At 35.7% G+C, this 14,288-nt stretch overlaps 4 protein-coding genes across 4 annotated transcripts; 1 reads left to right on the forward strand and 3 right to left on the reverse strand.

Annotated features, from left to right (window-relative positions):
* Window positions 1-15: 15 nt before the first annotated feature.
* EV154DRAFT_469768 (rRNA processing/ribosome biogenesis-domain-containing protein) lies at window positions 16-2,879 on the reverse strand. Its single transcript, XM_051597835.1, has 6 exons — window positions 2,503-2,879; window positions 1,991-2,426; window positions 1,797-1,923; window positions 1,655-1,742; window positions 1,495-1,595; window positions 16-1,435 (listed from the first exon to the last, which is right to left on the reverse strand). Exons 1-6 carry the CDS (start codon window positions 2,839-2,841, stop codon window positions 262-264), a joined length of 2,265 nt encoding a protein of 754 aa, XP_051454315.1. The 5' UTR covers window positions 2,842-2,879; the 3' UTR covers window positions 16-261.
* Window positions 2,880-4,601: 1,722 nt separating this feature from the next.
* Window positions 4,602-6,238, reverse strand: EV154DRAFT_327120 (uncharacterized protein). Its single transcript, XM_051594978.1, has 5 exons — window positions 6,003-6,238; window positions 5,310-5,872; window positions 5,035-5,252; window positions 4,883-4,972; window positions 4,602-4,820 (listed from the first exon to the last, which is right to left on the reverse strand). The coding sequence occupies exons 2-5, from the start codon at window positions 5,773-5,775 to the stop codon at window positions 4,803-4,805; spliced, it is 792 nt and encodes a 263-aa protein (XP_051454316.1). The 5' UTR covers window positions 5,776-5,872; window positions 6,003-6,238; the 3' UTR covers window positions 4,602-4,802.
* A 2,208-nt stretch (window positions 6,239-8,446) lies between these two features.
* EV154DRAFT_519420 (RlpA-like double-psi beta-barrel-protein domain-containing protein-containing protein) lies at window positions 8,447-9,650 on the forward strand. Its single transcript, XM_051602729.1, has one exon. The coding sequence runs from the start codon at window positions 8,526-8,528 to the stop codon at window positions 9,345-9,347; it is 822 nt and encodes a 273-aa protein (XP_051454317.1). The 5' UTR covers window positions 8,447-8,525; the 3' UTR covers window positions 9,348-9,650.
* Window positions 9,651-13,631: 3,981 nt separating this feature from the next.
* Window positions 13,632-14,243, reverse strand: EV154DRAFT_426613 (uncharacterized protein; the record flags this gene model as incomplete). Its single annotated transcript, XM_051596312.1, has 1 exon — window positions 13,632-14,243. One exon carries the CDS (start codon window positions 14,241-14,243, stop codon window positions 13,632-13,634), a length of 612 nt encoding a protein of 203 aa, XP_051454318.1.
* Window positions 14,244-14,288: the final 45 nt, after the last annotated feature.

Here is a 14,288-nt window from a genome sequence, read left to right on the forward strand (position 1 = left end):
AGTTTCTCAGATATACAGAAATTCAGATGAAACGTTTACCTTTTTGGACATGGATAGGGTTATACGTATCTGACTTACTCGTGATCAAGATCTGATAGCTTTAGATCTACATCGTTGTAAAAAGAAAATAGAGCCCACGAAAGGACCTTTCTCTTAAAGATATGGTTGTCTTTTTATCACTATCAATTGTCTAGATATCATTTCGAATCCGTACGAATACTGTATTATGCTTTTTTTTATTATTATTTCTTTATTTACTATTTACTCGTCATCCTCTTCATCACTATCAGGTCCAGTCATATCAATCATTGGCATATCTAAATCCATGTCCTCATCGTCACTGACATTGGTAACAGGTGCGACAGTAGTCTCTGCTGTGGACACTGAGATATCAATAGTCTCAGTAGACTTCACCTCTTCAACTGACTTTGTTTCCGCGGTAACCTTGGCTACAGCCTTGCTTTCTTCAACAAGTTTTGCTTCTTCAACAGGCTTGGTTTCCTCAACTACTTCTTCAACAACTTGGAAAACGACTTCCTTTTGCACGGGTGGTAAAGTAACGGGCTTAACAATAGTAGGTAAACTGACGGGTGTGATTTCAACAGATTTAATCTCTTTGGTTTCTTCAACAGGTTTCTCTTCCATCAATTCCTCCTCTTCCACCTCTTCCTCTTCTTCTTCTTCCACTTCACTCTCTTCTTCTGCAAGCTCTTGAGCGGTCACTACAACAGCAGGGGATACCTTGGGTAAAACTCTTTGGATAGGAGGTAATCTGGAATGGGTAATTAAGTCGCAAACACTCAAACCCTTCTTACACAAGGTTTGGAGTTCATGTGATTGATCATTGACACCAGCGGCGAAAAGACGAGAGGCATGGGGAAGAATACTAGCCTGAGTCTCGATAGGGTGAGAGACAGATGCGATCAAACATTGGTAAAGACCTGCCTTGACAAGGATGATTTCTTCATCGGACATGTTGGAAGGTTGGATTACTTGAATTAATCTGCTCAAGACAGTACCATCTACAGAGGATCTTTGACCGTTCTCCATGGCAAAACCAAATACGTTTAATAAGGTAGCAAGTGTATCAAGAGCTGCCACTTGTACATCGGTCGAGGATGCAGAAATAAGCTTGTTGGATAAAGAATCAGAGTTAGTCACTTCGGTTCTTCTCTTCTTGTGTGATTTCTTTTGTTGTCCAGATGTGTTGACAATACTGGCGGCTTTATGTTGAACTACGAGGAGATCTTGCAAGATGTATATTGTCAGTTGCTTGTAAATATTCTCTCCGAATGCATATCCACATTTTTCCAAACATAATGATATTAATTTATAGGCGGATGATTTCAATGTTCTCTTGTTTTTGTGTTCGCTTAAAAGACGAAGTAAGATTCTGGAAAAGAGTTTACTATAACGCATCATTTCTTGGCCAGAACTAAATTACCCAACAATCGTTAGTATATGCATGCATGTATCCTTCTTTTTAAGGTTTACCAATATAATAAACTAGTAAACATTTTGCTGGTACTTAAATGTAAAGCAGGAAGGCACATCATCAATGTGAAGAACTCGGTTTTGTCCTTGTAATCACGCATCTAAACATATCTTGTTAGTATACCATTCTTCTTCTTCTTCAGATCCATATTCCTTTTACCAGCGATCCTTCAAACACGTTATAAATACGACAAATAAGATCAACTAAATGAACAACAGGGACACCGACAGCAATAGTTGTAGATGTACTATGATAGAATTATCAGCCAATGCTCTTCCTCTGACTATATGTTGTGACTTACGTTAAGAAGGTGGAGATACATTCTTGTACAAGTTGAATTCTCTTGAGTAAAACGGGGAAAGCTTCAACATAATCATGTGAAACGGGAAGGAAAGGATATGCTTTTGGTAATTCAGCTTCTTGTGATTCTAACGATGATACAAATCAGTTAATTACCCCCTATACCATATATAATGTATCCTGTTATGTGTCTACCTTCATCAATTGTATCAAAAAGTCTGTCTAAACAAACATGTACAGATCCAATAAGACGTAACAAACTATCTCTCCATACTTCGGCCATGTTGGCTTTGCCACCAGCGTTATATAATGAAGCTACACACTTGTTGGCTTCTTTAATTGTCTTTTCATCCAAATCTCTAGAGCCGTCTAAGCAAGAAAGACAGAGTTGAAGCACTTGGTCAGAGATATGTCTAGAGGTGGAGGGGAAACATTTGACATTGGCAGTCAATGCAGAGAGAACAATGGGTAATAAATCTTGCTTGCGACCCAATTGAAGTAAAAGTTGGTTATAACGTTGAAGGTTGGGTGTGGCCACTTCTCTTTGTAATTCGGGTTTATCGACAGTGTACGAAAATAAGAATGAAAGAGCTTTAATAGCTTCTTGGTGAATAATGAGAGGTTCTGCTTTCTATACAAGTGTAAAAAAAAAATGATATCAATGTCAAGGTTCAATTTTTTTTTAGAAGCAAGTCGAAATACTTTACACCAACGAAGCCTAAAAGTTGTGCACTCCACGTCTTTGCGTTAGCAATCAAGAGTGTGTGTGAGTTCTCGCAGGTGACTCTGACAAGCGTGATACCACACCAACGTGCAGCAACATTCTTGGATTGTAAGAGCGAATTCAAACGAACTGTCCACTTTCTGTAAACAGAAGCTAAATCCTCGCTGGGTTCGCGAGTTTCGTTAAACAAACGATGATTGACGATGATATCAATGACAAAGGACAGGTTCGTATGGATCAAGTTGTCATTGGACATGTACAAACTAAGCACATTGCCTAGTAATTGGGTGTTTTTTGCTGAAGATGTCAGTTGGAAAGACATGGCTAGGCGGGTTTGTTGGTAAGCTAAAAAGGGTCTCCCTTTATTTTGCTAGCCTTGACATATCCGAAAAAATAAAATTTGGGTGTAAGCCACACGCGAAAAGTAAATCAGTCACATTACACCCTTTTTTTCATGCATCCACTCCAATTTTGCATTGGTGCATTACCTTACTCACTTTGATCTATTAGACGCGTTAAATCGAGTATATTGGCTATTATATCATCCATACATATTATCACGGCATATTTTTCCCTAGTATCCGAACACAGAATGGGTAACCCTGCACAACAACAATATAATTCTGTCGCACAATTACGCAATGGCACAATGGGTATGTGGCGGAAAAACTATTTACAACAGCAATTTAAAAATATCCACAGAGAGCAATTGCTAGAAAGACTGAAGATGCTCTCTGGCCCCCACTTTATGGAGGGTTTAAAGAACACTGATCTAACATAGCCATATTTAGAAAATCTTCAGATGGAGAGAGGGTGTGGCACTAAGTCATCCCTTTTTATTTTCTTTTTGCTTTGTACTTTTTTTTTATCTCTTAATTTACTTACGCCGCCTTTCGACAGTATTGTAGATATACGAATCAACCCTTTGTTTATGCGGGACACTCTCATCACACATATGAGATCGTTTAGCTATCTGATGCTAGCGTTGTTTTATTATTTAATAGACTGAGAGATCTCCAGCGGAATACCTAAATGCATATTTAGAGTGCTTACAATTAATACTCCTAGCAGTTGTTCTATTTCAACAAATGAATGATGTTTCCAATCCTTTATATGGCAATAAGCCCGGAGAGATACTTAAAGCATCCCCACCAGTGGCGCTTAAAATCCGTTTTCGGTTACATAAGCGCAAAATAGTAGTTTTTTCACCCCCAGCAGTGGGCTTAAAGTTGTTTTATCTAAAAGCATCCCCAGCAGTAGCGCTTAAAAAACACTTAACTTAAAGTGCAGTTACATAAAAGTTTTAAACCAACCCCAGCAGTCGACTAAAAAAATTAAATGTGCCTGAATAAAAAACGAAATATGATGTTTTTTTTTACTCGTCGTTGCCTAATTGCTGATATTAATTATTTTCTTGAAGAGGAAAAGGACTCAATTTTTTTTGTCAAAGATCGATTTTTTTTATTAACCTTTAAAAAACTCGTACTCTAGCGAAATCTTAAATTTCGTTAAGAAAAAAAAAACTTTAAAACCATTGCTGGGTGTGTTTAACCGAAAAACCGATTTTAAGCGTCACTGCTGGGGATGCTCCTAGACTTTCGAGATGGTCCTTTAAAATAAATTTCAAAAACACAATGTTGATAAGGGAATTCGACAAAACATATCTGTAACTTCGGGTTAAGGATTGCTGGGTAGAAACGAACCTTCGGTACGTGGGCGTCTCTCATTAATTTATCATATTTACATTGGTTCGCACATACACTATACATGTGTTTAGTCTAAAGTTATAGTAGCGGAAACAATCTTAAGCCAAGAATTGACCTTGCATTTAGATAGGTATACCTGTATGCTCTATTAGTTACTAGTATCTTATCTAACAGTTAATTAAGTCACTAGGTACGCAATGACATTCAGTAAAACAGAAAATCATGAGTATGTAATATAAAGCGGTCTAAACAATTACAAGAATTTCTATTTCATACACAATAATTATTGAATTTTTGACAGCGTCAACATCATTTTCTTAAGTATCTTTGGCAATATACCTTTGTATAATCATCAACTGTTTAAACTATCTAACAAATTAATCTGAAATTACACCAGACGGTTTGAATAATAATCAAGAAATTAGCCATAGCAGATTCATGGCATATAAATGTAACTATTTGATTTAAAACTGTACATAAAATGATATGCTTAAAAATCCAATCGATAGAAAGATTCTACTGCAAACCAGTGCTGTAGACAGTGAACCAAATGTTTTCATTTATTCTACATTAAAAGTTACTCTTCATCGGATTCCTAGTAACAGAAAAATTTCCTTTAGAATTGGAAATTATAACTCAATGATTATTCATGCTTACATTATAAGTAGAAGGCCACTCCCCAGATACTTCCATCATTCTCCTATACAATAATATAATATCGGCGCAATTTCTAGCTGATAAAAGAGGCTTAAAAAAAAAATAACGATGTCAAAATTTGTTTTCTACATTCCGAGAAAAAAAAGTTGTACCTTATCTTTGCCGTGCAATGCGTTATAAAAGTCCGCTGTTTGCTTTCCGGAGCCGTCAAATGCCTTTCTCATTTTGTCAAAATAATCACAGACACTAAAATGCACAGCGCCTGATGGTTGCTGTAGATTCGAGAGAGGAAACATGCCAACCTCTATTAAAGCAACAGGCAAGCTGGAACAATTTGTGCAATACATAAACTCTTCCTTCTCCTTAATGGCTAAAAAAACAATCACACTTTAAATCATGACAATACATTAAGAAAAGGAAGACTTACTATTCCAGAAAAACATATTGAGCTGTACATGTCTAATCTGGTCGAAAGAGCAAAAACAGCATATTGCTTTACCTCGATTTTCTTGCGTGATAGTTACTGGATCAGGATTTATTCCTTTAAACACGAGGTAGGCTTTAGCAAAAGATACAATAAACTCCTCCCAAGCGTTAAAAGCTGGAACTCCCTGTAGTTCCTCTTCAACAACGACAACTTTGGGTGGCAAGCCTAAATATTCAGCAATCCGATTCCCAAATTCGTCTATGGAAGCTCTCGTTATCTTTTGATGTTTCTTGCTTCGGGGAAACAATTGGCTTTCGATGTCGGGCTGATTAGAAGTATCAAAAGTTCTTCTTCTTGAAGCAAGCGGGTCATACTGAGCCTCATTGATTAGGTGAAGGCTTTGGGTAATTGCGTCAATGGCAGTACTTGCCGATGGCATGTCAGCTGCTTCCCTTAACGATGTCATGTCAGTGTGGCAAGTCAGAAAGAGAGAAAAGAAGGTCACTTATTTTTTTCTCAGCCTTCAGTGCTTTTGAATTTTCGACCCCGTATCATCCTGTAAGCTGAACCCGTAGAGTAAAAATATAAAAAATGGAAAATTTTAATATTCGTTTAGTGATGCAAAGCTAAAATACGCCCAACTAGATATGATCTTTTTTTCGGGTGAGAGCAGCTACTTTGTAACTAACCTACAATGTATGTGGTATCGTTTTTCGAATCTTTGCAAATCCCTAGCAACCAAATAAAATCAGGGATACTCAGAGAAAATATCAATCGCTAATCAAGCCTTGCAGAACGACAAAAGCTTATTATATCGCAAACTGTTATATACTGCCCGTATTGTGTCAGCTATCAATGTTGATTCATGATTTTATCTATCGTCAGAAGTAGGCCTGTACGTTTATGGAAATCGGATATCAGCGTCGACCCAGAACGATTTTTTTTTTTTTTTTTTGCTTAATTGTTTGGTTATTATGTGGTCGGCAACAGTAAGAGGGTTACAGATATGTTTCACTGTACGAACCTGTTTTAGTTCAATCGGAAACTCAATCCAAGGACGTACATGTGCCTAGAACGTAGAGTTGCGAATTTGATCCTACTACTGCTCACGGGAGGTAGGCGAGGTAAAATAAGCGGGACCATCTCGTCTAGTGAGTTAGTAAAAAAAAAAAAAAAAAAAAAAAATTCGAACTCCCACAAACACTGACGTGTCTAGATCGATGTAACGCAATGAATGCTATAGAAGAGTTTCGGTGCCGAACTTATTGTAATGAAAAGAGATATTGTACCGACAAGTGTTCCACAAGTATTGATTCCGATTAGATAAAGAAATGGAAATTATAAAGAAAAGAATAGTAAACAATGCGTTGTTGGAAATACATAATAATAATGGATTTTACAGAAATCTTTATTTTTTAATTCTTGTTTATTATTGCAAGCTAAAAAGAAAGGGTGAAAGAAGAAACGATGTGGGATCCGGTACGATACCCGCTCCAAGTAGGATTAGGCCACCCGGATGCAGCGAATTACCAGGATGAAATTCTTATCCCAGTTACACCAAAACTACGATTTGGTAAAATTAAAGATTTATAATATTCTCGAGTGTCCAATACACAAAAAAGTAATATACGTAGAAATATAGTTAATGATTTAGATAGGTTCCATGAACCTCCACTGGTTTGTTTGATTAGTTTGGCAGTGATGACATGCACACTTAATCCGAGTCTTTTTTTTTATTGTGTTTCACAAAAAGTTACCTGTCATTTTTTTCGTTGCGTGGATTATAAAGTAATTCAATCTTAATATGGAAGGGTCAAAAACAATGATGGTAACACGTCTATTTTCACGATGAAAACAGCTCATCCAATCATGTTTAAGCCGTATGGTGGAAGCACCGCTTTTATGTGTTCCCCTTAAAACCATAATGTCACGCTTTTTTTTATGTATGCTTATAGATCAGCTTAAATTTCTATTAACCTTTTTATTAAGACTCCCTTGAAAAAAAAATATTCTGCACTTTCTCGCCACAAGGAGGTAAGGGGGTCCAGAATAAAATTAAAAATTTACGACACTGTTTAAAGTACGACACTTTAATTTATATTTACCTTTTTGCGACAGCCATTTTGGCACTTAAATGGAACGGACTGCGCGCAGTGCACAAGATTCCACAACGGAAAAAAATTGTGATACGGACGCATTCCATTTTTTTAGCCGATAATTTTCTAGAATTGATGTAACAATAAATATATCATGAAATATTACACCTAACGTTTACGTTTTACCTTTTAATGGGACAAAAAAAGATTATAGGAATACATCGCAAGTTTTTTTCTTGTTTTTTCTTGATCCTTTTACCAATGATTTAAGCCAGCGGAAATACAAATATTTTCAGAGGTCAAGGCGCGGTAAAGTTGTGTACCCGGCTAGCACTCTTGCGTTTTCTGTTGGGGGATGAATGATGACGAAAAAAAAATGACTATCTCCGCAGAGGAATAAAGAAAAGTGTACCCTGTTCAGGTATTACGGGCCGGGCAAAGGAAATATAACGATTATGTTATTCCCTTACGTTTCATGTGCTTATTGTAGCATTCAATTGTAACATGATTTTTTAAAAGAAAAAAACAGGGGGGGGGGGAGATGTTTAATTAACGTTTTGGTTGTACCTCACGAAGAATTGGAAATTCTCGTATTTTATTATCCAGAAAATCACAAGTTCAAATGTACAACTAATTTATTACAAGATCTTGTTTCGGTTAACCCTAGAAGGACAAAGTGACTTTTCCAGGTACAATGCCATTATTTCAAATTACCATTCATATCCATTGCCAATTAATAAGCAATAATAAAAAGTGCTTTATATTTTTAAGACTGAGGATAAAAAATTCAAATTACACGCTGCACTTTGACAAATACTTTCACCGTCGGCAGGAATAAACTTGAATATAGTAAAACATTGATGCGAGGGGAGGCGGTTCCCTTGTCGTGGCAAAACATAGTGTAACAATAATTGAGTTTAATTGCGTTTCTTTATTGGGATATCTTGTACTCTCTATATTTCTGCTTGTTTATAAAAAAAAAAGTACGGGTAACTTCACGAATGTATATAAAGGACGCTCAATTTCGGTAATTCCTATTTTTTTTTTTTTTTTTCATACAAATTCAATTTCTATTCTTTTTTTATATATATTTAATTCACTTTAATCAATTGAAGAAAAAATGAAATTCTCTCAAGCTTGTATCTTTATTGTAGTTCTTTTAGCTGTCATCAGCAATGTCGTAGCAAAGAGCTGCAAATACACTTTCAATGAATCCAAGATCAAGGCTTCTTCTTCTCACCTTAGAATTCGTGGAAAGCCTAGCCTCGATGGCAGCAGCTGTACCGAAACAACCATTACTGTCAACCTTGAATCCTCAGCCTCATTCAAAGATGAAAATGATGTCCGTCATTCTGGTAGCAAATGTACCATCTCTGCCAAATGGTATGACAGCCCTGAAAGATACAATGATGCAAAGTACAAGAGAGAAGTCTATGTTCCTTTCAGCAAAATTTCCAAGATCAAGTGTAACAAGGATAGCTCCAGTCCAGCAAAAACCACAAAGAAATCTAAGAAGACTACCAAGAAGAAGACTACCACCAAGAAGAAGACCACCAAGAAGACTACTAAGAAGACCACCAAGAAGAAGACCACCAAGAAGACTACCAAGAAGACTTCCCAATCTAGCGGTGGCGGTGGTGGATACACTGGTACTGCTACTTTCTTCACTCCTAACCAAGGTGCCTGTGGTGACTGGAACGATAACAATGATTTAATTGCTGCTCTTAGTGGAAGTCTCTATGGTTCTTATAGCAAGAAGAGTAGCGTCTGTAACAAGAAGGTCAAGGTTACTAACAAGGACAATGGCAAGAGTGTCACAGTTACCATCAAGGATGCTTGCGAAAGTTGTGCCAAGAGCCATATTGATCTTTCTCCCGCTGCATTCGGTCAAATTGGTGCATTCAGTAAGGGTGTTCTCAAGGTCGAATGGCATTTCCTTTAAAGCGACAGCTCTCAATTGTCTCCATGACACACACACACATTCATTCCATTCATTTGTAAAGTTCAAATTTTGTGATATGAGTTGATCTCATATTCCATTCAATATAAAACCTCCATTCCCTAACTCCTTCTTTGTCTTTATTTTCCTCCCCTCCCCTTCATAAAGTAGATTGTGTTCCTCTCACCTGTACACACAATTCCTATCTTATAGTACATATAATACAAACATTATCTACCACATCATTATCTCTCCCATTCCGGTTATTAATACCTTAGAAATAAATATTTTTATTCCATAATTAAACTTGTGTCCTTTTTTTTTTTTTTTACTATTGTAAACAAATCAATTGCTTCGATTTTTGACCTTATTTGTGACAAGTTGCCACTGGAAATGTGAAACTAACCGGTCTATTCCTTATTAGTACATCAAAGTTACTAATAATAGCAAAGATTTGTTGAAAATCTGGAAAATTGGGAAGAGCCGCGTCTCAGACAAGGCACAAGTAGCTCAATTACACGGTAATTTAAACATTATATTCCGCGTATTCTTTTTTATTATGTACCAAAAAAAAAAAAAAAAAAAAAAAAAAAAAAGTACAATCGAAAGTCTCCAAATGTAAGATTTTGTATAGCAATGACAGCGTTTATTGTGATCCTGGCTATGTATTACAAGAATTGCGCTATGGCTTATCTTCTATTACACACATTATGAGAGATGTTCAAGGCCCCTCCTTTTTTTGGTGGCAGGAGGACCTTAAAGTTTTTTGAAATGCGCGACACCACACCACACTAATATAAAGCATGTGAGGTCACAAGAGGCAGGTCTCAAAAATTTTGGCCCATTATTACGTGAGAAAAAAAAACAATTCTCCTTCAAATTTGTTAAATAAAAACGTGTTTCTCTTTTAGGATATAACGTCTGCTGACTGTTTCTTTTTATTGGTGAAGTATAAACTTAGTTAGGGAAAATGTCAAGGGCACTCTCTAAAACCTGATATTTGGGGACACTCATGTGACTGACTTCCATAATAAAAAGGTTTTTGGATAGCAATCTATTTGTATCCCAAACAGTGGTGCGGGTTCTATGAATTGGGTAAAAACATAGATCGTGTGTGAGTAAAGGGCAAGCGAGAGTGTAGTAGACTACTGATTAAGTACACAAGAAAACACTGTGTATATCCCCGGAGCATCTAGAAAGAGTACAAAGATATTAGAACTAACAAATCAAAGACCTTTACATAAAAACTCTATGCTTAGATCTCAAACTCCCAATTGCTTTCTTCGTAATATGTCAGAGTGTACAAATAAACACAGAATTGTGATCAATGGTAAGCCGGGATTATCGTTCCTTTTGGTTTAAATTTCAATGAGAAAAAGTTGTGAAATGTTGATTATCAATATACAATTTACTTTCATTAACATCGAAAGCGTGCCAACGGGTGACTTGTTCGAAATAATTATACGTTTTTATCGTTATAGTTATTAACGATAAACATATTTAACATCATTACCCAGTTACTTGGGATTATTGGGTATGCAGTTATCCTCATTTGAAAGTGAGCTTGCTGACATAAAATAAAGCAGACCATCTGATGTGTTGATGCATAATACGTAACAGATGCCTGAGATAAGATATCTTGCAAAGATGATTAGGTATAAACAATGTTCAATCATCTGCTATCAAAGTTAAAAAGAAAAGCCGACGCAATTGCACTTCATGTGGCTGATACAATGATCTAGGAAGCAAAATACGAGAAAACTTTAAATACCTTGCTTTCCGCTCTTGGCAATCACTGAGACTGATAAAATTGTCTCAGTATTTGTGTGCATTAAGAAAAACATCTCTTTATTATTTTACAATGCTATGCATAATAGGTATCTATGTAAAGACGACAATAAAAAAAGGTAAAACGAAGAATCTTAATGCTTGTTCCTAGATGTTTAGGTGGTGTGTCAAAGCTACAAACAGTCTATGTCTCCAGGTCAATGCGACTCAAAATCATACTTAAGAGATAAATCAAGTGGTTTGACTTGCTCATGGTAGTTATTTTAGATGGAGATTGCACTGTAACCGAAGCTACAACATAGCATAACCAAAAAAAAAAAAAAAAAAAAAATCGGTAGAAACGAGCTAGATCAATAAAGACTTGGATACTTCGTCTAAAGGTCTCCAAACTGAGCAAGGAAATGAACATGCGTAAAATAGCTTATTCTTTAAAATAAAGGGGCTAATGAAGTTGCATCACAGCCCGGCCTGGTCAGTTGTATATTCAGATTTGTGCTGGTATACAAAACTCAGTGCCAGTTCAGCCGAAATAGGTTAAGATGGGGGTATACATTATGTAAGAGATACTTAGAAGTTTAATTATTAATGATGTCTTTATCTAAAAATAAAGTCCGGTTTTATAATTATAGGCTAAAACTTATTCAGTGAGATAATCAATTTAATAGTTCTCTCTAATTTGTAATGCCTTCTGTAAGTTGATAGTGGTATATCGAGGCAAAAAGTCAAACTCCCTTTCATTTCAGCGTGTGTTTAGAGTTAACTGAGCTTCTTAGTCATAATGAGGTAAGACCAGTGATACACATAGTTCATCCCGTTGGGGTGAGTGTAAGAAAGTCAATTAAGTTTAACTGAGAATAATTTACCGGATCTACAACATTTAAAAAATCATAATTTTTGCAAGCGGATAAACGATTTTAAACCGGTAAAGCCGCCCAACAACCAATTTGACGTTTTACATCTTTCATACAGAAGATTTGAAGTCTTGTTATCGCACCTTATCTGATTCATTATTGTGTAATTGTAACTATGCTGTATCTTTGATATCAACTAGACATTCCGAGCAAGAACAATTATGTCATGGCCACTTTTTTAACTTGTAGGCTATGAGCAAAAAGCATTAAATTTTCATTTCACGATCCAAGGTTTCCGTTCAGTTAAAAGCGTTGACTCGGGGGTGACATTGCATCTCCGTTGGGGCGCGACATAATACTCAATGACGGGTGTTGAAGTGACATCTACGGTGATTTCTTTCTTTTGGAATGAACAAGCAGTAATGGAACAAAGTGGCTTGTACTGCTGGCATAGAAACCACTAGCTTTGTTTTTTTTTTGTAAGACATGATCTTTACATACATGCATCATGTCAAGCACACATGTAATTTTAATATAACTTTTTTAGTTCATAATCGGGCTATTTTTATATTGGTAGTCCTTTCATTCAACTCCAGGAGACAATTTATTTGATTTAAACAGAGACCATCATATGCTGCAAAGCAAAATAAAAAAAGAGATCTCCGGAGTGTAACTGCGCAAACTAATTGGTGAAACATCAATGAGTTTATTCAATTTGAGAAGGGATTTTTTTTGCTATTGATATAGTTATGTGTCCGGAGAATACAACTATATGTAGCCGATGCAAAGATTTACATTTAATTAAGCTTTGAAAAAATATTTTAGTAAAAAAAAAAACACTATACTAAACATAATAAGCATGCGTCGTTGTTGATTTTGCAACGAACACCAATCAATTTCATTATGATTCTACCGAGTCAAATAGCCAAAAAAAAAAAAATAAAAAAAAAAAATAGAGAACAACCAATTGATGAGATGATGAAAAAAAAAAAAAAGGTAACTTTATTAATGTAGTAATAATGGCATAATAGAAGAAGAGGACCTCATTAAGTAAAAACAAGTTATCATATTATTATTAAGACAGATTAAAAAAGAGGCTTTTTTTTTTTTTCTTTTTTGTACCTAAATTATAAACACACACATAAAAGTTAGTCGATATTATGAATACAAGTTACACTTTTTTTTTCCAAGAATTTTTTTTTTCTCCAAGACTTTTTTTTTTGCAATTTTTTCTTCTTTTTTTTTGTAGATATTCTTTTTAAACACACACACACTCTTTTAAAGCCTATAAATTTAAAAAAAAAACGTAGTTAGTAATCTGTAAATAAAGGAAGGGTTAGCGAGAAGACCAATCTATAAAAAGAGCCATGAAAAAAAACATTTTTTCGACACTAATAAGTCATGGGGTACACGCTTTTGTGTGGGTTTAGAAGAAGGTGAAAAAGATCACGCTTCCTCAAGTTTGTATAGTAAAGTTTATCGCATTAGAGTATTGAAATATCAACACAGAAAAATTGATATAAAAATATGAAAAGGGTTGTGAAAGGGTTGCAAAAAAAAATAAGGGTGAATTTTTTTGGGGTTTTGGTGTGTATATATAAGTGCAAAAAAAGAAAAAAAGAAAGGGAAATAAAGGGATCCGGAACCTCTAAACCGATATTGTTGATTTTGTTGGTGTTGTTGATTGATTGTATCTTAATAATGCTTTGTGGGTGTCTGCAAGTTGTCGTTCTAATTCCAAAACTCGTACTCTACTTCTCTTTTCTTTAGCTTCAATATTCGCACGTTCACTTTCTGCAACAGCAGCGCGTAACCGTAAACGTTCATTGTCAGATTCCAAATCCAAAACTCGCTTTTCTAAAGTATCCATCTTTTGTGCTTTGCGTTGGCGAGATCTTCTGGCAGCATCAGTATTTCTTTGTCGTTTTAAAACTACTAAATCTTGGTTGTCATCTATCGATTCAGATCTTTCACGCTTGTTGTAATTTGTGTTGCTGCTGTTGTTGTTATTGCTATTGCTGTTGTTATTGCTGTTGCTGTGACGATTGCTGTTGCTATCTTGTTGATTATATTGAATTGAGCCAAGTAATGTGAGAGCCTTGATAAATGGTTGGAGATCGATTGCTGACTTGGATATATCTTGGGGTTCCATTTTAGGGGTTTCCATAGGAGAAAGAGGTTCATACTTCATTAATGGAGTAGTGAGATCCAAAAGAGGGTCCATACGAGGAGTACATTCAGAAATTGGTGGAGAAGCCATCAAGATTTGAGCGGGAGAGACCATGTCAAAAGGTTTATTATCAAC

This window comes from Mucor mucedo (assembly GCF_025094135.1).
Source record: "Mucor mucedo strain NRRL 3635 chromosome Unknown EV154scaffold_96, whole genome shotgun sequence".
NCBI classification, from domain to species: Eukaryota; Fungi; Mucoromycota; class Mucoromycetes; order Mucorales; family Mucoraceae; genus Mucor; species Mucor mucedo.

Coding starts and splice junctions, on each gene's coding strand:
- EV154DRAFT_327120 (XM_051594978.1), bottom strand. CDS start 5,775: ATGACATCGTTAAGGGAAGCAGCTGACATGCCATCGGCAAGTACTGCC. Junction 5,253..5,309: donor CAATATGTTTTTCTGGAATA/GTAAGTCTTCCT, acceptor TTGTTTTTTTAG/CCATTAAGGAGAAGGAAGAG. Junction 4,973..5,034: donor CATTGCACGGCAAAGATAAG/GTACAACTTTTT, acceptor TTTTTTTTTAAG/CCTCTTTTATCAGCTAGAAA.
- EV154DRAFT_519420 (XM_051602729.1), top strand. CDS start 8,526: ATGAAATTCTCTCAAGCTTGTATCTTTATTGTAGTTCTTTTAGCTGTC.
- EV154DRAFT_469768 (XM_051597835.1), bottom strand. CDS start 2,841: ATGTCTTTCCAACTGACATCTTCAGCAAAAAACACCCAATTACTAGGC. Junction 2,427..2,502: donor AACTTTTAGGCTTCGTTGGT/GTAAAGTATTTC, acceptor ACACTTGTATAG/AAAGCAGAACCTCTCATTAT. Junction 1,924..1,990: donor TTTTGATACAATTGATGAAG/GTAGACACATAA, acceptor TATCATCGTTAG/AATCACAAGAAGCTGAATTA.